The sequence below is a fragment of the Elephas maximus genome, chromosome 24 (genome assembly GCF_024166365.1).
Source record: "Elephas maximus indicus isolate mEleMax1 chromosome 24, mEleMax1 primary haplotype, whole genome shotgun sequence".
Taxonomy (NCBI): Eukaryota; Metazoa; Chordata; class Mammalia; order Proboscidea; family Elephantidae; genus Elephas; species Elephas maximus.
The window spans coordinates 6,274,445-6,299,049 of NC_064842.1; the positions used below are offsets into that span (position 1 = coordinate 6,274,445).

The 24,605-nt window shown below is 45.8% G+C and overlaps 2 protein-coding genes across 5 annotated transcripts in view; one reads left to right on the plus strand and one right to left on the minus strand.

Annotated features, from left to right (window-relative positions):
* ESRRG (estrogen related receptor gamma) overlaps positions 1 to 8,185 on the minus strand; it is a 724,179-nt gene extending 715,994 nt beyond the window's left edge. For 2 of the 4 annotated variants that reach the window (XM_049868244.1, XM_049868247.1), the window contains exon 1: positions 6,115 to 7,350. The gene's annotated coding sequence lies outside the window, so the exon portion shown is untranslated. Of the gene's footprint in view, positions 1 to 6,114; positions 7,351 to 8,106 lie in introns of those variants that run through there. The other 2 variants (XM_049868242.1, XM_049868248.1) reach the window with 2 other exon arrangements.
* LOC126066670 (uncharacterized) overlaps positions 5,662 to 24,605 on the plus strand; it is a 64,888-nt gene continuing 45,944 nt past the window's right edge. The window contains exons 1-3 of the mRNA XM_049867919.1: positions 5,662 to 5,910; positions 6,194 to 6,308; positions 6,574 to 6,813. Of these exons, the coding sequence (XP_049723876.1) occupies positions 5,662 to 5,910; positions 6,194 to 6,308; positions 6,574 to 6,813 (604 nt within the window). The remainder of the gene's footprint in view (positions 5,911 to 6,193; positions 6,309 to 6,573; positions 6,814 to 24,605) is intronic.

A 24,605-nucleotide genomic window follows, 5' to 3' on the forward strand; every position in this document is an offset into this window, starting at 1 on the left:
AAAATTAAACCATGGTAAGAGACAAACTCTATAGCGAACACCGTGCAGACCAAAGACAGCATGACTGCAAATTGCTCCAGTATCATCAAGTTTGTCCTCATTTACGTAGTTGGTCTGTAATTACTCAAGGAAATGTACTCTAAAGCTTGAAAATGCCTTATAAATATGCCTCACATGTAGGTAACATTTTCATATGTGTTATTTCATTTTATGCCCACCATAACTGTGTGATGAAAGCTTTATTGTACAGATGAAGAGACCAAGTTTCCCTTGGGATCCTCAAGGCATGTTCAGGGCTACGGCCATGCATATGACTCACTGGCCTCAGAAGCACACTGTACATGGACATTTAGAAAGTGTTCAATGGTTTTTCTAATACCTTGTTGTGGTTGTTGTTAGCAGCCCTCAAATCAGCCCCGACTCATGGCGGTTCCATGTCAAACAACACAACAAAATACTGACTTGTCCTGTGCCATTCCCATGATTGCCTGGGGATCACACCCTTGGGATTCATAGGGTTTTCAATGGATGATTTTTAAAAGTAATCGCCAGGCCTGTCTTCCTAGTCCATCTTAGTCTGCAAGCTCTGCTGAAACCTGTTCAGCATCATAGAAACATGCAAGCCTGAACTGACATGAGGTAGCTGTGTATGGGATGTGTTGGCTGAGAGTTGAACTCAGGTCTCCCACATGGAAGCTGAGAATCACCATTGTTCAATAGTACACTCCATAAAACAGCACTTCCGGGAATCTGGTCCAAGACTTCTGATGAACATAATCAAAGGTCTCTATGTCAGTACTTGTGCCTTGCCATAAACCTTCTCATTCACTAAACAAAACAAAGATTTGATTCAAAGCACTCTGTGGGTTATTTTTAATCAATAATTTAATTGCCCCCAAAGCAACCAATTTGAGATAACAGGCAATACCTTTACATTCAATAATTTCTATTTATATCCTTTTATTAATTTTTATTTGAAAAAAAATGTTCCATAATAATTTAGTTTCTGTCCTCTCTGACTCCAAGACCATTCTCCCTGGAATGTAAACATGTCACCTGACTTGACACAGGCCTACATGTGGCTGTGTTAGATACTGTTAAGTTAGGAACACCGTGTCAGCCGTTTCTTTGATTTTCCTGGTTGTTGTTGGTTTAAGGCAGATCCTTAATGTTATTTAAACACAGATGACTATTTGAAATTTCTTGGCAGATGAATGTGATAATAATAATTTAAAGAAAAAAACTATTGTCATCGTGAGATAAAAGATCTCATTCACTAGAGCAGACAACTTACCTGAATAACTCAGGATTTCTTTGAAGAAAAAGGTCAATACAACAGCAGTACCTTTAGGTACTCCCTGACAATCTGCATTGGATAAAGTAGATGTTTGGGCAAGACAGAAGACAGACTTCTCTTGTTTTAAGATCTGGAGTTTAAAATTTTTGTTCTGATTCATGTTTATTCTGAGTCTTCTAAAGGATGAGGAATGCATCTATTATTTGAAATGCTCCCTGTCAACTGATTTCAAATGGTCAGCCAATCTGCTCACCCCTGCTTAATGAACGTGTGTAGGAACCTTCTTCCTTACAAATCAATATGTTTAATCAAAGTAACAGAACATTAATGACTGTGGTAAGAAGAATACAATTTAACATAAATTAGTAATTTGAATAGTTTTTTAACTTACATGATATAAATGAATCAAGCGCAATGATACATCTGATAGGAAAAAGAAAGAACATTTTAAAAATCAGCATTGAAAATGCCATGGACCACAGTTTTTACTCTGACATACTTGGGGTATGATTCAGCATCAACTTGACAGCAACTGGTTTTATTTATTCAGTAAGCCTCCCCGAAACAAGAAGACATTTCTTTTCCTGAAACCTTCTAGTACTAAAATGTATTTGTTGACTATGAAATACAGACAGTGTAAACGGGTGAGTGGAACAGACTATATCCTGTAAACTTAATTTTTCTGAACTGTCCAAGCTTTCTAGTCAACTAGGTTGTACAGGAGGAAAAAGTTGGAAATTCTATTTTTTGAAGTTGGAAAAAATCTCATCTAAATACACATTTGCTAACCAGTTGGTGGCACGTTCAGTTGACTCAGAGAACATAATTATAAAGAAACATGACAAAGTTACAGGGAACCTTCTGAGAATATTCCTGTTGTTAATGAATTTCGAAAAATACAGTTTCCTGAAGCCATGTTGAATACCACAGCTATGATTGAAAAATACCCCAAAGAAATTTTCGACTTTAAAAGTTGTGTTTTTCATTTCATGATGTGACTACTTAAATGTTAACATGACGAGGTTTATGCCAAACAGGCAGGGGAAAAAAAATTGAGCAAGTATTTGAATAATTCAGATTAAAACAAAACAAAACAAAACCCCTCACTTTCATTTCAAGTATGTGGCTAATTCAGGTCAAAGCAAAGGTGGTTTTAGCCAGAACTCCCTGGAGAATTGTGGTAGCACTAATCCTGTCCCATGGAAGTTAAACGTATCTGGTTCATGCGGTGTTATTGTAAGGAAATATGAGAAATAGAGAAACTGAAAGCAACCTGTTGAAGGTGAACAAGAACTTGAGAAAAATAACTACTTTTATTTTAGGTCAAAAATTAAGCATACAGGAGAGTATAGCCAACTTTGCATTGGACCGTCAGGTTCTAAAGGCAGTCAGAATATGACTAATAGTTACATAATCTGAGAACTCTATCTCTTCGCTCAAAAGGGAAAAATGAAGTAAACTGGTGAAACATAAGCAGACAGCATCAAGTTGATGGAAATTTCTTGTCAGAAAGAGTCACTTAGCTCTTCTCTGGGTTCCCCTCTTCCTTTACTTCCATCCACCTAGATTTGAGGCCTCAGCTTCTTGGCCAGAAATATATAAATTGAGTGACCACGTGAAATCCTGGAAGGAGACTGCATTCAGAGTCTAAGCTCTCACTTCTTAGTAAGGGAGAAGTGCCCTGAAGGGGGAGAACAGGTAGCTTGGATAGTTTCATTTGTAGACACACTCTCATCTGCAGCAAAGGTCTGGCTGAAGAAAGGGCTTGGCTCCAAGGCAGTTCTAGTCCGAAGACGACCCAGCCAAGTCAGTAGAGTGGGAAGGAAGGTGAGGAGGGACTGGAGGCACAGGCTGAAGGAAGCAAGGGCTGGTATATTCCAGCCTGAAATTTTAGGGTTCATAAAGCTCTCCTGGTCTAGAATGGTTTCAAACTCATCATCCCACCCTTGGCTACTTAGCAGCTTTTGCCATCACAAAAAGAACGATTTGGGGACTCTGTTTTTGCTCTGATTGCCCGTAAAACGCTGGCCCCGCTAGTAACCAAGATCTACAGCCACTTAAGAAGGCAAGCCGTGTTCACAGGTGGGTACAGGTAGTGCGCAGCGTTTCCCTCTCATCGCCTTTTCGCAGAGCATACAAGTCACAGATCTGAAGAACTGGGAAAATGGCACACAATCCCTGTTCCTGGCACTGCCCAGAATCCCCTGAAAACGTGAATTATTTTAGAGAGAGTGGAATTTCTTCCTTGCTTCACGAATTGACTTGGAAACAGGCCGTTCGGTTCCCTGCCCCACACGAAAGTCTGTTGTCTAGTTTTGCCTGGATTGTGCAAATGTCACCTGTGCTCACACTGAGGCAGGCAGCCTGGTGTCCTCCCGCATCTGCAGCCCTGGCCCAGCAGGTGAAGCCCCAGAAGTCTGGAGGCCACGCAGTAGAGGCCTCGCACAGAAGGACGAAGCCAGAAAGGGTCTGCAGCCGGAAAGAACTAGGAGGGTGCAGCCCACGGATCCGCGTGCAGAGCTGAGCTCACAGCCCGAGCAAGTTATTTCACTGCGCTGAGGAAAGGAGTTTTAAGGTACCATCAGAGGCCCGTTCCTCACACTCCGGAAAGCCGAATGCTGTAGGCGAACTCTCTTTTCCCACCGCCGACCCCGAGCACTGCGTCCACCCGCAGGCCCCTAGTGCCACAAGAGCATCGCCCGGGTTGCTGAGAGGGCGCCTGGCCCTCCGGGTTTGCAACAGCGCCTGAGCGATTTGTGCCAGAGAAACCCTGAGACAAGGCATTTGAGTCTGGGTGAGGGTCGGGAGCCGGCAAGACCGCGGAGCGCGAGTTAGTCGGCTGTAGGGCCGACAAGCTCACTAGCGGGCCCTGGCCAGGAAGCGGCCCTGGCCAGGGAAACTAGGCGGAGAAGGGGGATCTTTCTGGAGGTAATTCCTCGGGCCTCATAAGATGGTACGCTTTTGAAAGGCGTCAGGGAAGAAAAGCAGCTACCAAGTGATCATTCTTTTTGGCCCTTCCTTTCCTCTTGTCGCTTTTGCCCTCTCTCTTTATCTTCCTGACCTTTCCTTACGACTTAAGAAAAAAGATGAGCGGCTCACCCAAACCCACGACAGAGGAGCCGGGCGGCATTTAGTGTCCGGAAACGCCGTGCGGGAAATACTCTAAGACACTGCACCCCCAGCTTCGGAATTACGACCTTAGGAGTCAGCGCCACCGATTTCTAGCTACAAAGATGTCCCAAGTGTGGCATCTACCCATCACCCCGCATGCGGCCCAGGGATAGAAGCAGAAACTTGCTTCTGCTTTTTAACTTGTCAGTTAAGTCTGTGAACGCTGTTTTGGGCCGGCTGGGCTGAGAATCCGAGCAGCGCAGGGCCAGGTGTGCGCCGCGCCGTTCCTGTCTAAACCAGACTGTCCCAGTGGTGTGAGCTCGGGAGGGGAGCGGGGACGCAGGTTGGGAACAGACTGCCGCCCCCACACACAACACACCCGCCCCGTTTCAGTGACCGGCAATCCGGGTGCGCACACTCTGGGGAGTAGGTCCCCTCGCTCTGGCACTGCCACACACCGGTGCTGAGTTTCGTTCCCCTTCGCAAGGTCAGCCTGGGCGTTTTTGGGGATGTGGCCAAAGAGAATTCTAACTGTGATATCCACTATGGGAGAAGAAATTGGTGGCGGGTAAGGAGTTAGTGCACAGGCGCACGGAGAGGGCACAGGGCCCTGCGCGCGGGAGAAGCGAGGCCGGAGTTCCCCCCTACTAGCTCCCAGCTTCCCTGCTCTCCCCCTCCCCCGGCACTGAGGCTCTTATCTTCCGCCAGACGCCGGAGCCGCGGTTATTTTCGATCACAACCTTCTCCGCACCCCGCCCCCAAAAGTCCTGCCTTGATCCAGGCGGGAAAGGGCAGTTTGACCCGCCGTGCGCGAGCTTCACGCCGGCCTCCGCACGCCAACGTGAAAGCCGACCTGGCCGCCGCTCGGCGCGCGCAGCCCTGGCCGCCGCCATAAGCGCGCGCCGTAGCGCTCCCCTCGCCCGGTGCCCGGGGTCTCTCCAGCCTACCCTGTTTTCGCCCCCTTGCCGTTTGGTTTCTAAAACACAGAAGCCCCGTCTGCGGCTCTGGCATTTAAAGAGGACTAGGTCAAGGCCCCCGGACCCGCAGTCCGCTGGCGTCTTTGCCCTCGCCCAAAGCGAACGTGGCCGCAGCCGGGGGTTAAAAAGGAATCGCAGCACCCACTCAACCTCGGATTTGGAACAAATGCCGCCAGGCCCAGCCCGTGCCCAGGTCTTTCCCTCTTTCCACTCCGGGCGGTTCCGGGATTTTGATTAAGACAGATCTGTCTCCGCACCGCAAAGGGACAGTCCCAGATGGCGGGGCTTCGTGGACACTGCGTTCCCATCCCGCGGTCCGAGCCACTGCAGAAGGAGAGGCCTCCATCCCGACGCGCCTCCTCCCCTCCCCCAGTGCGCGGGTCCACGCTCCAGACCCGCTCCGCGACGCCCCGCACGCCCAGCACACACGCCCACCCCCACCCCGCCTCCCACGTAAAGGCCAGTTTTGTCTCATTCTATGCCGAGACGCAAACTCAGCCGGAAGTTGAGAGCAGGGCCAGAGAGGTGAGAGAGGGTCAGAGATGCACGGAAAGAGAGAAGAAAAAAGCCAAATCAAAGAGGGAGGAGGGGAAGGGAAAGAGAAAAGCTGGAGGTCGAAGGGGCAGCGGCAGCGACAGGGCGGAGGAGCGCGCGAGGGGCGCGGAGCGGCAGCGCCTCCCAGGCGCCCGCCGGCCCGCGCACGCTGAGCGGGGTCAGGCGTGGACTCACACGGTCGAACTGCAGAGCCGCTCTCCACTACTACCTGAGGGTGGTTTCGGGGGCTCCCTGCGGTCTTCTTCCCCGGCAGCGTAAGGGTGGAAACAAAACAAATCACGGGACACAACCGAGAGGGCGGCTGGGCATGGCGGGGGCCGCTCTCACTTTGCACAGGGAAGCGGGCACCGGGATTCGGGCTGCCGCGTGTAGCCTATAAATAGCGATTTTTTAGACGGAATCAAGTAACAAATGAGAGGAGCCGGCGTAAGTCTGCGCAGAATTTCCCCTTTCTGGGACGACCCGACCCCCACCCCCGCCCCCGCCACTCTCCAATTAGGCGTGGGAAGGGGACAGATTCAGAAAAAGGGGTAGAATTTAATTGTATCCGAATTTACAGTAGTTTTGTTGTTTTTGCTAAAGGTGTGGGGAGCACACTCCGCCTCTGTCTCTGACTCTGTCCACACGCCGAAGCTCGTCAGTCCCAGTCCCAGCGCCCAGGGGCAGACACTAGCACGCGAGGGCAAAGGCAGGAGAGTGGGACTCCTGAGGGCTGGCCGTGGAACCAGGGGGAAGATGAGGGTCCGGCACCAGGTTCCCCGAGGGTGCGGGAACGATGGCGGGAAAGTGAGAAACGTCCGGCCTTGGGGGATTCCTCGGGGCGCCGAGACGGGAATTTAGGCAATACCGAGTCTGGGGGAGACGTGCGAAAGGGTGAGTACAGAAGATACCAGAAAGGATTCCTGGAGCGCAGGGCTCCTTTCTCAGAGGGAAGAGTAACTCTCAAGTTATTCAAGTTATGTCACGCACCCCTCACCCTCAACCCTCAGCAACTTTATTTGAACCTTCCGGCTCTGGCCGGGACTAGGAGAGCGAAGGGGCACTCCGGAGCTGTGTCCTTCCTTGTATGGGGGCCTCGAGCTCTCGGAGAAGCGCGTCCTGCGGGATGGCACTCTGGAGTCCTCCTCTCTAGTCCCCCCAGAGCAGGACGCCTTTTCGCTGCCCACCCACCCCCCTCGCACCTGCCGACCGGAAGAGATCTATGTGACCGGGAGTTCTGAACCCAACTCGCTGTCCACTTTCCCGCTTCCTTTTGGCCAAGCCCGGCTTGAGGGTGGTGTCTGGGCTAGTTCGGTTTTCATTTTCATTCTAGGTGCTTCCTCAAAAATAAAGTCCCTGAGGACAGCAGACCCTTCCTCTTTCAATCTCAGACTCCATGGTTCAGGAGATTACTTCACCAAGTTTGTCTTGGATGTCACACACAAGCCAGGGTCAACAGGATAGGCAGTGGGCGGGGGGCGGGGGTGGTGGTGGCGGTGAACTCCACGCTGCAGCTGCAGCCGGAGCTCGGGGAGAGGAGGCTCAGCAGGTGAGAGGAAGTTGCACTGCTCTCCTTTGGAGGCTCCATTCTTCACTCAAAGCCGGCGGGGTGGGGGCGACGCCCGCCCAAGGAGCCAAAAGCAGCTCTAGCTGGGGCGGCGGCGCGGGGCGGGGGGGAGAGGGTGTGGTGGTTCTTTTTCTTTCCATTGCCTAACCCGTCCAATATCACCAGCTCTCCACCTATACACTCGAATGTCAAATGCCCAAGCCTGCCCTCTTCCTCGGGACCAAGACCAAAGCGGGTTCCAAACGCAGTGGGTGTGGGCAGTTGCTGCCCCATTCGTGCTTCTCCTAACGCTGCTTCCCGCCAGTTACCTCCTTGAAAATGCCAAACTAATTGTTTACCCCCCAATTCAGGAGAGTTTGGAAGGGGCAGGCTAAGACTGGGGTGCCAAGCGGGCTGCAGAGGCCGCCCTCCCAGCGGGGTGTGCCCGCTGCCCCCGGCTTGGCCCGGGCTGATGCACGCGTCTTCTTGTCCAGCCCCGCCAAGCCCGCGCCCTCGGTGCTGTAGCAGACCGCCGGGCGGTCCCGGCCCGAAGCGAGCTTAGGGTGCTGCCAGGAGGGGTTGGACGGGGCCAAGGCCTCCCGGGGTGCCCCTGCCCGGCGTGCCCGCCCTGTGCTACATACCTGTCGTGGCTTTCCCGCTCCAATTGCTGGCCTGGCTAGGGAGCCGGGCCTGGAGCTCGCCGCCTCCGGCGGAGCCCGCCCCCACCCGCCCCCGCGCGCCCTTATCCTCCTGGCCGCGAGGCCAGATGTGGGGCGGTCTCTCGCGGGCCATTGGCTTGGGCCGCCATTCCAGGCCGGCTTCGGGGATTTCCCCGGGCTATGCGGCCCCTTTGCGGGCACGGGAAAAGGTGTCCAGGCCAGCGGCTCACCTTGACTTCCACTACCCTACCCGCTCTGGGTTCCCTGGCATCCCGCCTCCGGAACCCTGGCTTTGAAACAGTAGCAACTCCGCAAAAGAAAGGAGTGAGCAGACCTCCTGGAGGGCTGTGTGTGGAGGTCAGATGCGAGCTCGCGGGGTTTCTCGAAGGCTCTGGGTGGTTGTACTAGGGGAACAGGCCCTATAGGGACAGAAATGAAAACGCACAGACTGTGTCCCAGTGGCTGGCTTCTGCGTGAAGTTCACGTCTATTGTTTTCTGCCTCGGGGGAAGCTGCCCAGCGTGATAGATCTTTTTAGATCCCATCACTGTAAGAAAAATCCTGGTGATAACGACTATCTCCGCTCGCGCTATCTCGGCATCGCCCCAATTTATCTCCCTCTCACTCCAGTCCCTCGGGGGGACGAGGAGGATGTGGGGCTGGCGGGAGGATGGGGCCAAGCCGCTGTCCTCAGATGGAGCGAAGCGGGAGAGGCACGAGGCCACCTCATCCCTCCCTTTCCGCTCCGGGCTGGGGAGAGAGGACACGGCGCTTTCTTTCTCTGCCAAGCCTCACGCTTCTTTCAAATGATTTCGGTCTGGTGCTCCGGTCTATCCATATACATTTCTAATCTCATGGCTCATAAACTATTAGCAAAATGGTTTCATTATTCACCTTCTGTATCCTACAAAAGGGAGAAAAGAAGGCAGCGGCAGGAAGTCAGTGTGGGGGTGGGGGACAGTGGTGGGACACCGGTTAACAACGACGCCTCCGTGTTTAAATCATGCCTCAGACTGCCTTCTTCAAGTTGACACTCAACAAATCTGGTCCATTTCCAGGGATCTATAGGCGACCCCTTCTCTCTCTCTCTTCCTTACTCTCCTTCTCTCTCTTCATCCATCACTATCCATCTCTCTCTGACACCCAGGTCTTGGAAGGACCAGATGAATAGCCAGGATACTCCAAATCCATTATTTGCTTCATTAGGTGACATCAATAAGGCACACCCTTTATAAACGACACACAGAATTAATTGGTTTGAATTGCTACCCTAGGTCCCCCCTTGGGTTGTGGCGGTGACAAAGTCGCCTATCATCCCTGCAACCAAGCAATCTGAAAGCAGAAGTCTAGAGTGATACCCAAGAAGTTGACTAGAGGTTTGGTGTGTCTTTAAGGTGCCCCGTTGGGTCCCCGCCTGGCTTCCGGAAGCTCCGGGGAGTGATGAGGTGGCAGAGTGGTGTGAGTGTGTGTGCGCGCGCGTGCCCGCCCGCCCGAGTGTGTGTCGGGAGGCGAGTGGGAGGCTAACAGATTTCAGAGAGAGAGAGAGTGAACAGTCCTTCCTTGGGACAGTGGAGGCCTGACAACCGAGTCAAGGGGCTGAGGTGGAACCCTGCGTGCAGGCGCGACCTGGCAGATGCAGCCTCGGGCGAGCGGCATCCAGGACCGCTCCTCCGCTGTCGCGACGACGTTGAGTGTGTCCACATACTTTCACATACATATACGTCTCACTCTCTCTCTCACATACACGCACACTCTTCCCCTGCACTTTTTGAAAATAGAAAGGACGCTTGTCAAGCGAACGCGCGGTAATTATCTCTGGCTGCAGAAACCAATCTGGCTGCGGGAGGCCCGGGTGCAATCGCCGGCGGCGGCGGCGGCGCGCGGGCTCGCGCAGAGGCCGGGACTCGGGCGCTGGCGAGGTCACCGCGCCGCGCGGCCGCCGCCGCCTGCTGTTTAATATACATGGGGTGGGAACCGAGGGAAACGGATCCCGTGCCTGCCCGTCCTGCAGGAAAAAAAAAAAAAAAAATCAATTTGCTATTTATTTTTGAAATGTATAGATTTAGGGAATTTTTTCCAACCCGACCCCCTTCAAGAACGGCGGCCCACATTTAATTATGTCTTTTAATGACTTTTCCCTTCTTTGCCTTCGCTATTTCACGTTAAGGGCGGGGGTGCGGTGGAGTTTCTTCGGGGGGGTTTCCATTCTGGTATCTTCAAAAAGATTTGCCGTATGTGTTAATTGCATGCTGTTAAGCACATCTGGGACTGCGTGCTGACCAACTCGGACCAACTTTTAATTAACACATTGACCCGGCGAAGAAGCAGCCGCCCAGCCTCCCCCTGGAAATATGTATATTACGGCGCCGAAGCGGCTCGGCCGGCGCCGCCAGATGCGTGTGAGGAATTGCCTGCGTGGAGGGGCAGCAGGGGGTGCATACCGCAACCGTGCGCTCTCTTTCCGTGAGCGTTTTTCTCGCTTCACCTCTGGGAAAGCACAAAGAAAAAGTCAATGACCAGCTCCTAGAGCAGGCTTCTGACAACCTTTAACATGACTTGAACTGGGCAGGGGAGTGGGGGAAAGGGAAAGGAAGGCCCGCCAAAGCCGTTTTCTAACCAGCCTGACTGAACCTGAGCTGCGGTCTCCAGCCTGGGTCCTTTGAATGAACCGAGTTCTCTGATCAAGGATCTTGCCGGTACCTGAGAATTCTGGTGGAAGGAGCGAACGAGACTCCTTCCTCCTCCCAACCTTGTCTCCTTGCCCCGGGCACTCCGGTGCCAGGCCACAAACTCCAGGGCTCCAGGTCCAGGAAAGAAGAATAAGTGCTCCCCCCTTGCCGCCCCTACCCTCTTGGAGTGCTCTGGGCTCAGGCAGGGGCACAGGAAACTAGTGCCTGTTTTTAGGGTTCTAGGGCCTTTCACAGGAGGCTACTCAAGGGTGATCTTCCAGACAGGCCAGAGGCCAAACTGGGTTTGAGGGAGAAGAAACCCGGAGAGCAGCACAGACTACGCCCCCTGCAGATGCGCAATTTCGCCCGAAATCATTTCATTCAGAATTCAGGGCGTTTCACTGGAATGCTGCCCTCGAAGTGAATACCTAGCCTGCTTCCCAGTAGAGCGCAAAAGGGGGTTAATCCCCAGGTACGAGCTCGTTTTCTCTTTCCGCATCTAATCTCAACTGCCTCTCTTTTCTAAGTGCTTCGGTTTACGTCCCTATAAAAAAATGTCAAAGTGGTATGCCTTCTCCCAGCCATAAAGAAGTTGGAGCGAATCACTCCCAAGTTACCATTTAACGGCCCCTCCAGGTAACAGTTCAAGTTTCTTGTTTGACATTTTTCATTCCCCAACACAGAACTTTTCAATAAATAGGCAGTACCAGCGTGAGGAAAAGTGGATGTCACAGTAAATCCACAGCTATGTGCTCTGACGATGTCGGTGCTTTGGAAAATTTAATGTGACAAGATTGCTCCCCAAATTCCTTCCACCTCTTCTTTTTTTCTTATTCACCGTTTTTTTTTTTTGTCCTTCCCTTGAATCTACTTTTCCTATCAATGTACCAGAGACTCTGCAAAATTTAAGACTAAAAGAATAGAAAAGATAAAGAGAAAAGTTCAGTTGCTCAGTCTTCCTCTGAGTTGCTACAGATCTTTTTATATTCAGAAAAAGGTGTAATCAATGTGCATCCTTAAAAAAATATTAAAAAAATTTTTTGTGCATCTTTAGACAGGAAAAAACCAATCAGTTGGTCAATTACAATGTCCCTCTGCAAAGATAAGGCCTTTGAAAAGTTAGCCCAGGCGTGCCCAAATAGGTTTATTTCGAGTTTTTATGGAACTACAGCTACTTATTTCGGCTCACAAATAGATCTGCAAAATTGCAGGACACCTGATATCCAGGGAAAGACAAGAGTTGTAACTCCAGCCGGTTCTTCTTTTGATTTACTCTGCCTGGTAAGATGTGTGCTGGGGTGTTTTGATAACGGGAAAAAAAGGAGTCAGCAGTTTGATTTGGAAACTCCTTTATTGCTGAATATGGCTGCAGGTTGAAACTAAAGAATGTGTTTCTGCTGGGAACATTTGCCTGACACATCCATATGCATTAGCAGCTGCAGGGTGTTATATCATCCGTTCCTGTGAGCATTTATCTTTTTCCCCCTCTGTCTCCCTCCAAGGAAGTAGGTAAGGGCTTTATAGGAGAACCACACAGACTTTAAGGATGCGTAAATCTTCCCTGTGTCCTTTAGGCCCTCAGCACTGAATTGGCCTATAACAACCTGTTTCTTTTGAGGATTTTGGAGTATTTGCAGTAGCTAACCTCTCTGGTTACGTTATTATGAATTACAATAATGGAGTAACAGTGTATAAACCAAAACCAAACCCATGGCCGTTGACACTGACGCTATAGGACAGTGTAGAACTCGCCCATAGGGTCTCCAAGGAGCGGCTGGTGGATTCAAACTGCCAACCTTTTGGTTAGCAGCCGGGCTCTTAACCACTGCACCACCAGGGCTTCAACGGTGTGTAGAGCATAATAAAAGAGACTTGACCAAATTATCCCGAGAAAGGAGCTGGAAGACTCAACTTTGCATTCAGAAAAAGGTATTGTCATCAATGTCCTTCTGCTGACGTGCTTGGTGAAGTTCCAGATAAACTTTTCATTAGATAAACTCTCCTTTATGTCATCAGCCTCCTTTTCTTGATGCATAGAAGTGAAATTTTTGACTCAAGATAACTAAGATCTCGCCACTGTGGTGTGTAGGGATGTTGCCAGACACCACAAGAGCGGTTCTGGATGATGTTTGTTTTCAGACATTATATCAGCTGTGCAAGGACCTTAGTCCAATATCTACAGCAACTCTCTGCAGCTAAGTCTACTTACAATGTGTCGCATGTGTCTGGGTCTCCCTGACTCCTTGTGGTCTGTAAACAGGAGGAACCAGTGCCAAATGGAAATCAGGAGGATACTGGGACTTGAGGTTCTTATTTGGTTTGGTTCTGTCCAGTCACGCCATCTTTTTTTTTTTTTTTTTAACCCTACCGTAAATTTTAATCACGCCCACCAGGTTGAGGTGACTAGAAAGCAGATGGATCCCTAACTAAAAGATTAGCATGAATCGATTTTTTAAAATCACCACTCGTTTCTGGTCAAAGTTAGTTTTTCATGGAATTATTTGAGAATCTTGTAAGTCATGTCCAGAGTTCTTGACCAAGTCAAATTTCAAAGTACTGGTGTATTACAACAAGAACTAACCCCCCCAGAAAACCAAACAAGCAGAAAAAAAGATATTAATCCTTCTCAGGAATTGCAATGACCAATGGCGATATCCTACAAGAGTTATTGTCATTTTCCCTCCCTTTTTGTAGCTTATCTTGGTCACCTAAGAAGATACTTAGAGAAAAAAAAAGAAATGACAATAACTGGAAAAATGGTGCCATGCATTTTTTCTAAAGCACTGGGAACTAATATGCACTATTGCACAAAAGTGCACTCACAATGACACATCAGTATGCATGAGTCTAAGTAATAATCCGTTTTTATGTCTTGTTCCCAGATGTTGCATATACCACCAGTGCACTGAACTGACCTAACCCAAAACAACCTGAGATCTCCACCATTCAACTGCATCTCAGATGTGTCAGGTGTCACAGGAAACAATTTTCTTCTGCCCTCTATTGCACAAAAGTTGAGTGTGTGTATGTTTTAACTCTTCAACTTTAATGCAGCCATTCAGTATGATCGGGATAAAAGTAAAAACAGTTTCTTGATATTATATAATGTAAATATTAACCAGCTGCATTATTTTATTTAAGTAATTGTCTTGGTAACAATTAGAACAACCAATTGTTAGAGTCAGTTAGCTCAGTTGTTTAGATCAGAACATGAATTGATCTTGCGTCCATAATCCAGAGCCACATATTCCGTTCCCCAAGCCTGACCAGCCCTGGACAATCGTGCGCCAGAGATGACAGGAGGGCCAAATGAAAATGTGCATGAATCTGCACAAAGCAATGAAAAAAGTTTTATTTTAAAGGTGTGTATCTTACCTGCAGCATTAAACACAAAAGGAGGAAGGTGCATGTCTGCAATCCAAATGAAATCTTTCTGGCAAGATTTGCCAGAGAGCAGGAACAGAGAGGAAAGAAAGAAAGAATATCTTAACTGAGGCTTTTTATCAAGCTTAAGCAGGATTAAAATAAGTAAATAAAATATTACCTATCTTGGTAACGGTATATCATTTAAAACTTTTACAGATAGGATGCTACTGGTTCAATGCACAACTCCTTTAAGATCAAGAAAGGATTTGTTTATTCCTTTGTCTCTGTTTGCTTTGAGATTTGATTTTGACATTAAATGTTTCTGGATATACTAACGGTGTCAGCAGACTTTGGGATAAAAGGAATGTGAGAGAATTACTAATTTTCTTATCCATTTGTTGATCGGTTCTGTTTACAGAATAATTTTATTTCTTCCTCATAGGCTTTCTTTGGCTCAGGTCACAATGTTATAGGCTCTTCGAAGTACGTTAGCTAACAAAGATATAACATAGACTGTTACAGTGAGCCGCCCTTGACCCAGCAGATCCAAACCAAAGAGCAGATAGGCACTTTGATGAGTCAGTGTTTGACCCTATGGCCATTTATTTATACTCATTTCAAAGAAACATGAGCCAGGTAATGTTTATTCAAAAGCCAGTGGTTTGTGATGATGTTAATAAGTCATTAACAGCATATTCCAACTCTTAGGCTGTAGGTCTTGCTGCATTGCAAGATATTCACATAAAATTTTTTATTTCTATCAGCAATGAAGAAATGTGAATACTGCACTAAATATGAAAATAACCTTGTAAATAGCATGAATTAGTACAAGAAAATCAACTCCGAGAGATCTTTCCAAGACAGAAAATAAACGTGTTTTAGAGGATTTTAGTATCATATTGAATGGAACAACAATATACTACACAACTGGAAATACCATTTACCTTAATTGAAATGAGGGTTGATGAGGTATAATATTCTTGATTTTTCTCCATCATCATAGTCTCCACCAGTGCCATTATCCCTGTCATTTACTGACTATTTGCTCTGTGCCAACCGTGTGCTAAGCTCTGTGCGTGTCCTCTCTCAGTCAGTTCTCACCGCCCTACGAGATAGACTCCACTAGCTGTGAATTACTGGTGAGGAAACCAAGACTTGTTATCATTGTTATATTTAGTGCCATCCAGTCAATTATGACTCATAGCAACCTATCTGACAGAGTAGAACTGCTCCTTAGGGTTTCCTAGGCTGTAATCTTTATGGGAAGCCCTGATGGTGCAGTGGTTAAGAGCTTGGCTGCTAACCAAAAGGTCAGCAGTTTGAATCCACCAGCTGCTCCTTGAAAACGCTATGGGGCAGCTCTACTCTGTCCTATGAGGCTGCTAGGAGTTGGAATTGATGGCAACGGGTTTGAGGTTTTTGTTTTGTTTTGCTTTTTGGAGTCCTTACGGCAGCAGATCGGCAGGTCTTTCTCCCGAAGAGCGGCTAGGTGTGTTCAAACCACCAACCTTTCAGTTCTTCACAGTTGCACCACCAGGGTTCCTTACCTAAGATTTAGAGAGGTGACGTAATCTGCCCAAGATCACATGTCTTGACCTACATCTGGATTAGGAATCTAGGTGGATACCATTCAGTTTGATATTTTTAAACAAATTTTTGTATGTGTGAGCACAAGAAAGTAGTAGCTATAGTTTTCTAAAACTTTATCTGAAGCACAATAGATTAGTGAAACCTTTCTTAATGGCAATTGGCTAATTTATTTTTTGGTTTGCCCACTCCAAAACCAAACCAAACCCACTGCCATCGAGTTTATTCTGACTCATAGTGAACCTGTAGGACAGAGTAGAGCTGCCCCACAGGGTTTCCAAGGCTGTAAATCTTTACAGAAGCAGACTTCCACATCTTTCTCCCCTGGAGTGGCTGGTGGGTTCCAACCGCCAACCTTTCAGTTAGCAGCCGAGCACTTTAACTGCCATGCCACTAGGGTTCCTGTGCCCACTCTAGTCAACAACAACAACAACAACAAAAAAAGTCTCTATCAGGTGGGTCCATCTAGGCCAGACAGCTATCTACCAGCTTGCCTAGAAAAAGTCTATCATTGGCAAGGCTTGGAGGTAGGAATGAAATTTTCCTAATAACCTAATAAAATTTCCTAATAAAGTCAGTAAGGTTGACTGCTGAGAGACTAAAACATAACAAAGAGATTGAGCACCATGGGCGCTTGACTACCAAGGAGTTGTCTGTAAGGGTGCCAAGCTCGGGAATACCCAAGTCTCCAAATAAAGTGACCTCGGTGTAATCTCAGAAAAGCAAGACTGGAATGTGATTTTTAATTTAGTACGTGAAAGCCTAATAAATTTATTTTTCCTGAGGAAAAACCTTCTGATCAAGGGGACAGTCAGCCAGGCGAAGGTCACAAGTGACCAATTGCTGTCAAGTCGATTCTGACTCATGGCAACCTTGTATGTATCAGAGTAGAGCTGTGTTCCATATGGTTTTTTATGGTTGATTTTTTGAAAGTAGATTGCCAAGCCTTTCTTCTGAGGTGCTTGTGGGTAGACTTGAACCTCCAACCTTTTGGTTAGCAGTCAAGCACATTAGCTACTTGCAGTACCTAAGAATTCCTAAGGGAAGGCTAATGGTCCAGAAATTGGTTATATATGTTCAAGACATGAATCCTAGAACAGTTTGTTGTTATTTATTGTAAATTCATGCTTTTGGAGCTACCATTTATTGTGTTGACTATATGTCAGGCAGTTTACATACATTTCTCAAATAATCCTCAACAAAGTCCTCAAAGGCAAGGTATTATCTCCATTTTTTAGGAGAAAAAAATAAGGCTTATGTAGGTAATACAGCTAGTATGTGTCAGAGCTAGGATTCAAATACTGGTTTTATTTTTGCTTGTTTTTCAACCCCAAGCCCACACTCTTGAGCACTGGTTTTACATAGCAGGTTTTTTTTTTTTTTTGGTGAACTGTAATAATATAAGTCTATCTCAGAATTGGACACTGTCTTGACATAAATGCCAATGCCAAGTTCCTGAATCTGCAAAACTAAGAACTGTAACCTGGGCCTGGTGAAGTCTCTATCAACACCACATTGGGAGGCCTCTTGGAGGGCAACTTGTTGACCGTGTCGGTGACTCCTATATCTGTCCGTGTGCTTTTATTCAAACGGAAGCAGGAACTTCATAATGACTACAAAAGGATTATTTGAGAATGACTGAGTTTATACCATGCGTGGGAATATGTTTAGTGTTAGCAAAAAGATAATATAAGCGATTACAAAGGGCATAAAGTGAGGCTGTTAGCTTCTACATGCTTTTAAAAAAGTTATTAAACAAATTTTGAAACTCGTATTTGCGGTTGGCTTTAGGAAATGTCTTTGTGCTCTTCTTCCTTCATCCTCTTTTGCTGTGTGCCAAATAGTCATATCAGGATGGATCGAAATTGTTTCCTTGTATCAGGACTTTTAATAATAATTGCACAGAATGCCCAGACCCTCAAGCCTTAGCTTCGGTTCTCCAAACTTCTCATTCACAGATAGTTTTGCTAAGCTATAGCTACTTTCCAGATCTGTTCAAAGCCAGCATTTAAGAGGATTGCTTGCCTTCAATGCGCTCTGCCACCAGCCATTTATCAGTAGGAAGTGGTTTCCATCTGTGAAGTGCTGCAGTTCTCTCTGTCTGTGTCTCTCCTACCTGCATTCCATGTTTTGTGGGGGCAAAGGCTGGCCAGTGGGAAGACACAGTTTATAATCCGCTGGGAAGGATGATTTCCAGATTGGATTTAAAAAAAAAAAAAAAAGGCTTGGCCCTGCCCCCTTCTGTCCTGCAGAAACACGGATTCCTCCTGACAGCTGATAAAAACAGTAACCATCCTTTCTGGCTGAAGGAGGAAGCTCTCCACTTAACTATTTCAGACTCGCTGGGGTGGGAGTTACACACATATACATGGTGGTGCAGTGGTTAAGAGTTGGCAGCTAACCGAAAGGTCGTCAGTTCGAATCCACCAGCAGCTCCTTGGAAACCCTATGGGGCAGTTCTGCTCTGTCCTACAGGGTTGCTAGGAGTCAGAGTCGGCTTGATGACAACTCTTTTTTTTTTTTTATTAACTTTTATTGAGCTTCAAGTGAACGTTTACAAATCAAGTCAGACTGTCACATATAAGTTTACATACATGTTACTCCTTACTCCCACTTGCTGTCCCCCTAATGAGTCAGCCCTTCCAGTCTCTCCTTTCGTGACAATTTTGCCAGCTTCCAACTCTCTCTATCCTCCCATCCCCCCTCCAGACAGGAGATGCCAACACAGTCTCAAGTGACCACGTGATACAAATAGCTCACTCTTCATCAGCATCTCTCTCCTACCCACTGTCCAGTCCCTTTCATGTCTGATGAGTTGTCTTCGGGGATGGTTCCTGTCCTGGGCCAACAGAAGGTTTGGGGACCATGACCGCCGGGATTCCTCTAGTCTCAGTCAGACCCTTAAGTATGGTCTTTTTGTGAGAATTTGGGGTCTGCATCCCACTGATCTCCTGCTCCCTCAGGGGTTCTCTGTTGTGCTCCCTGTCAGGGCAGTCATCGATTGTGGCCGGGCACCAACTAGTTCTTCTGGTCTCAGGATGATGTAGGTCTCTGGTTCCTGTGGCCCTTTCTGTCTCTTGGGCTCTTAGTTGTTGTGTGGCCTTGGTGTTCTTCATTCTCCTTTGATCCAGGTGGGTTGAGACCAGTTGATGCATCTTAGATGGCCGCTTGTTAGCATTTAAGACCCCAGACGCCACATTTCAAAGTGGGATGCAGAATGTTTTCATAATAGAATTATTTTGCCAATTGACTTAGAAGTTCCCTTAAATCATGGTCCCCAAACCCCCGCCATTGCTCTGCTGACCTTTGAAGCATTCAGTTTATCCCGGAAACTTCTTTGTTTTGGTCCAGTCCACTTGAGCTGACCTTCCATGTATTGAGTATTGTCCTTCCCTTCACCTAAAGCAGTTCTTAGCTACTAATTAATCAGTAAAAAACCCTCTCCCACCCTCCCTCCCTCCCCCTATCGTAACCACAAAAGTATGTGTTCTTCTCAGTTTATACTATTTCTCAAGATCTTATAATAGTGGTCTTATACAATATTTGTCTTTTGCCTCTGACTAATTTCGCTCAGCATAATGCCTTCCAGGTTCCTCCATGTTATGAAATGTTTCACAGATTCGTCACTGTTCTTTATCGATGTGTAGTATTCCATTGTGTGAATATACCACAATTTATTTAACCATTTATCCCTTGATGGACACCTTGGTTGCTTCCAGCTTTTTGCTATTGTAAGCAGAGCTGCAATAAACATGGGTGTGCATATATCTGTTTGTGTGAAGGCTCTTATTTCTCTAGGGTATATTCCGAGGAGTGGGATTTCTGGGTTGTATGGTAGTTCTATTTCTAACTGTTTAAGATAACGCCAGATAGATTTCCAAAGTGGTTGTACCGTTTTACATTCCCACCAGCAGTGTATAAGAGTTCCAATCTCTCCACAGCCTCTCCAACATTTATTATTTTGTGTTTCTTGGATTAATGCCAGCCTTGTTGGAGTGAGATGGAATCTCGTTGTAGTTTTAATTTGCATTTCTCTAATGGCTAACAATCAAGGGCATTTTCTCATGTATCTGTTAGCTGCCTGAATATCTTCTTTAGTGAAGTGTGTGTTCATATCCTTTGCCCACTTCTTGATTGGGTTGTTTGCCTTTTTGTGGTTGAGTTTTGACAGAATCATATAGATTTTAGAGATCAGGCACTGGTCGGAGATGTCATAGCTGAAAATTCTTTCCCAGTCTGTAGGTGGTCTTTTTACTCTTTTGTAGAAGTCTTTAGATGAGCATAGGTGTTTGATTTTTAGGAGCTCCCGGTTATCTGGTTTCTCTTCATCATTTTTGGTAATGTTTTGTATTCTGTTTATGCCTTGTATTAGGGCTCCTAACGTTGTCCCTGTTTTTTCTTCCATGATCTTTATCGTTTTAGTCTTTATGTTTAGGTCTTTGATCCACTTGGAGTTAGTTTTTGTGCATGGTGTGAGGTATGGGTCCTGTTTCATTTTTTTTGCAAATGGATATCCAGTTATGCCAGTACCATTTGTTAAAAAGACTATCTTTTCCCCAATTAACTGACACTGGTCCTTTGTCAAATACCAGCTGCTCTTATGTGGATGGATTTATATCTGGGTTCTCAATTCTGTTCCACTGGTCTATGTGTCTGTTGTTGTACCAGTACCAGGCTGTTTTGACTACTGTGGCTGTATAATAGGTTCTGAAATCAGGTAGAGTGAGGCCTCCCACTTTCTTCTTCTTTTTCAGTAATGCTTTGCTTATCCGAGGCTTCTTTCCCTTCCATATGAAGTTGGTGATTTGTTTCTCTATCCCCTTAAAATATGACATTGGAATTTGGATCGGAAGTGCATTGTATGTATAGATGGCTTTTGGTAGAATAGACATTTTTACTATGTTAAGTCTTCCTATCCATGAGCAAGGGATGTTTTTCACTTGAGTATGTCCTTTTTAATTTCCTGTAGTAGAGCTTTGTTGTTTTCTTTGTATATGTCTTTTATGTCCTTGGTAAGATTTATTCCTAAGTATTTTATCTTCTTGGGGGCTACTGTGAATGGTATTGATTTGGTTATTTCCTCTTCGATGTTCTTTTTGTTGATGTAGAGGAATCCAAGTGATTTTTGTATGTTTATCTTATAACCTGAGACTCTGCCAAACTCTTCTATTAGTTTCAGTAGTTTTCTGGAGGATTCCTTGGGGTTTTCTGCTTATAAGATCATGTCATCTGCAAATAGAGATAATTTTACTTCCTCTTTGCCCATCCAGATGCCCTTTATTTCTTTGTCTAGCCTAGTTGCTCTGGCTAGGACCTCTAGCACAATGTTGAATAAGAGTGGTGATAAAGGGCATCCTTGTCTGGTTCCCGTTCTCAAGGGAAATGCTTTCAGGCTCTCTCCATTTAGAGTGATGTTGGCTGTTGGCTTTGCATAGATGCTCTTTATTATGCTGAGGAATTTTCCTTCAAATCCTATTTTGGTGAGAGTTTTTATCATGAATGGGTGTTGGACTTTGTCAAATGCCTTTTCTGCATCAATTGATAAGATCATGTGGTTTTTGTCTTTTGTTTTATTTATGTGGTGGATTACATTAATGGTTTTTCTAATATTAAACCAGCCTTGCAGCCTTGCATACCTGGTATAAATCCCACTTGGTCGTGGTGAATTATTTTTTTGATATGTTATTGAATTCTATTGGCTAGAATTTTGTTGAGGATTTTTGCATCTATGTTCATGAGGGATATAGGTCTGTAATTTTCTTTTTTTGTGGTGTCTTTACCTGGTTTTGGTATCAGAGGGATGGTGGCTTCATAGAATGAGTTGGGTAGTATTCCGTCATTTTCTATGCTTTGAAATACCTTCAGTAGTAGTGGCGTTAACTCTTCTCTGAAAGTTTGGTAGAACTCTGCAGTATAGCCATCCGGGCCAGGGCTTTTTTTGTTGGGAGTTTTTTGATTACCGTTTCAATCTCTTTTTTTGTTATGGGTCTATGTAGTTCTACTTCTGATTGTGTTAGTTTAGGTAGGTAGTGTTTTTCCAGGAATTCTTCCATTTCTTCTAGGTTTGCAAATTTGTTAGAGTACAATTTTTTGTAATAATCTGATATGATTCTTTTAATTTCAGTTGGGTCTGTTGTGATGTGGTCCTTCTCGTTTCTTAGTCGGGTTATTTGTTTCCTTTCCTGTATTTCTTTAGTCAGTCTAGCCAATGGTTTATCAATTTTGTTAATTTTTTCGAAGAACCATCTTTTGGCTTTGTTAATTCTTTCAATTGTTTTTCTGTTCTCTAATTCATTTAGTTCAGCTCTAATTTTTATTATTTGTTTTCTTCTGGTGCCTGATGGATTCTTTTGTTGCTCACTTTCTATTTGTTCAAGTTGTAGGGACAGTACTCTGATTTTGGCTCTTTCTTCTTTTTGTATGTGTGCGTGTATCGATATAAATTCTTTTTTTTTTTTTTTTTTTTTTAATGTAAGAGTATAATCGTATTCCCCACACAACTTTCATTGTCTGGGTGGCTCAGTTGGTTAATGGTGTCACATGTAGACTTGTGGTTCCTATATGGTCAGTCCTTCTCTTTCGATTTGTTGGTCGCAGAGTGAAGCCCCAGGCTTCACGTTGCTGTTAGCTGCTGTCCAATAGATACTTAACTCTTGCCACTTTATGCACGGTGGAGCAAAACACTGCCTAGCTTGTGTCATCCCCATGATTGGCTGTGGATCAGACTGTTCTGACTCATAAAGTTTTCACTGGCTAATTTTTGGAAGTAGATCACCAGGGCTTTCTTCCTGGTCCTTCTTTGTCTGGAAGCTCTGCTGAAACCTATTCAGCATCATAGCTACACTCAAGCCTCCGCTGACAGACCGGTGATGACTGGGCATGAACCAGGGTCTCTCACGTGGAAGGTGAGCATTCTACCACTGAACCACCAATTCCCCCATAGCCATCAGCAAATGTGTTTATCAGAGGAGAAAACAGGAAGAGCACAAACCATGTCCACTCTCGGTAACACACCTCGCAGTTCATGGTTACTCAAGGCTTATCTTCAAATGAGGAGGGGAAACACTGACCCACCCAGTCTCATATGCTTTGTCTTAGTTTGGAGATTTACACACCATCCCCTTGTGTCTTCAGAACCTAGTTCCAGACCAGGGTCAGGGTGGTTGCACAATGTATGTGTCTTCAGCGAGTAAAAGCCACGAAAGTAAACTAGATGTAAAATAATAGGTAAAAAATTCTGTTGCTAGACATTAAATTAAAAAAAAAGGAAGGAAAGAAAAGAATGGGTGGTGACTTCTAAACAGACTGTTGACTTTCACTGAGGTGCAAAGCTCACGTAGTGCTTAGGAGCCTGTACCATAATTGTTCTTGTCATACACCCGCTTGGCTACAGTCAATATCTCTTCATCATATACATTTTTAATCACATAATAATAAGCAAGAAGTTTGTATTTTATTGATGATTGGATTATGTTATTGACTAGCTCCACAATTCCACAATGGCTTCTGAACATATAAATAAGGTCAAAATGTAAAGATCACACAAAGTACATCAAAGGCGTAGATGAGGCTTTCCTCGATTCTGTTGTGGAGAATGACTCTAAGGAGAGCAGATGAATTTTGAAATTAGTTACCACTTAAATAAACAGTTTCATAATTTCTAGACTGAAAAGAGCAACTGAAATAAAAATTAAACTCAAATTATTTTATTGTGCTAGAACACTGAAAGCATTTTTGCTTTTCATATGTTGTAGTCATGGCCAATGAGCTGCAATAGAATGATCTGGGCTGCTTTGAGAATTGTCACTGAGCTTATGAGGAAATATGGCCCTTTGCTGTTGGCAAACAGAAGATGTTCTGTTCGGGGCATTTTGTCCTTCCATGTGTGGGCTCTTGGGGTTATGCTGTGTCTCCCAGGAGCAGCCACACTCTGCTATACCCCTCTCTCCACTCAGCATGGCTGTCCCTGGTGCAGGCTTCCCAGTATTCCACAGACACTTCAGCTGGTTTGCTAGACACCACTGGGAGGTCGAACTGTATGAAAATTAGGCAAATTTGGGGTAGAAAATCTCAGTATGATTCTATTCAATTGGGCTTCAGTCTTCATTAAAAGCTCTAGCGTAAACCCAAAAATAGTTCTTATATCATTTGTAACCAGTGGAATAACTAAAGGAAAAATGTCTTAATGTCTTCCTTTTTCTAAAAGTTCCCATTAAGTGTCTGTGTATCCTGCCACTCCTCAAACTTGTGTCTTTAGCTTTTCTTCTATAAAAAATCCACCGCTGTTGAGTCAGTTCTGACTGATTGCCACCCCATAGGGTTTCCCAGGCTGTAAATCTCTGTGGAAGCAGACTGCCACATCTGTCTCCCGCCCAGCTGTTAGTGGTTTTGAACAGGCAACCTTTCGGTTCCTGGTTCTGTAACACACTGTGGTTATGTAAGATGCTACCACTGAGGAGCAGCTGGGTGATAGGTACGTGGGAGCTCTCTGTACTTCTTTCGTGACTTCTTTTGAATATATCATTTTTTCTCTAAATTAAAAGTTAAAAAAAAAAATCAGACCTGTGCGTGTTCACCTACAGCTCATATTTGGACATTACATATTATTACACATTAATACAAACGTATCTGCAATCTCTTGACATAATCTGGTAATTTGTGATTACTTTTATGGAGCGATGGGTGGTGTGAGGAAGAGAGATTATTTTATTTTGTCATAGAGTTTTAACTATTTTTGCAGGTGCTTTTAGGGGGCAAGATGGCAGAGCGTGAGGGAACAGGAGAAGAAACAGACTTTAAGCAAAAGAGAAAGAAAAAAATTGCTTTTCAGCTAGACTGGAAGGAGGTCATCAAAAGAACA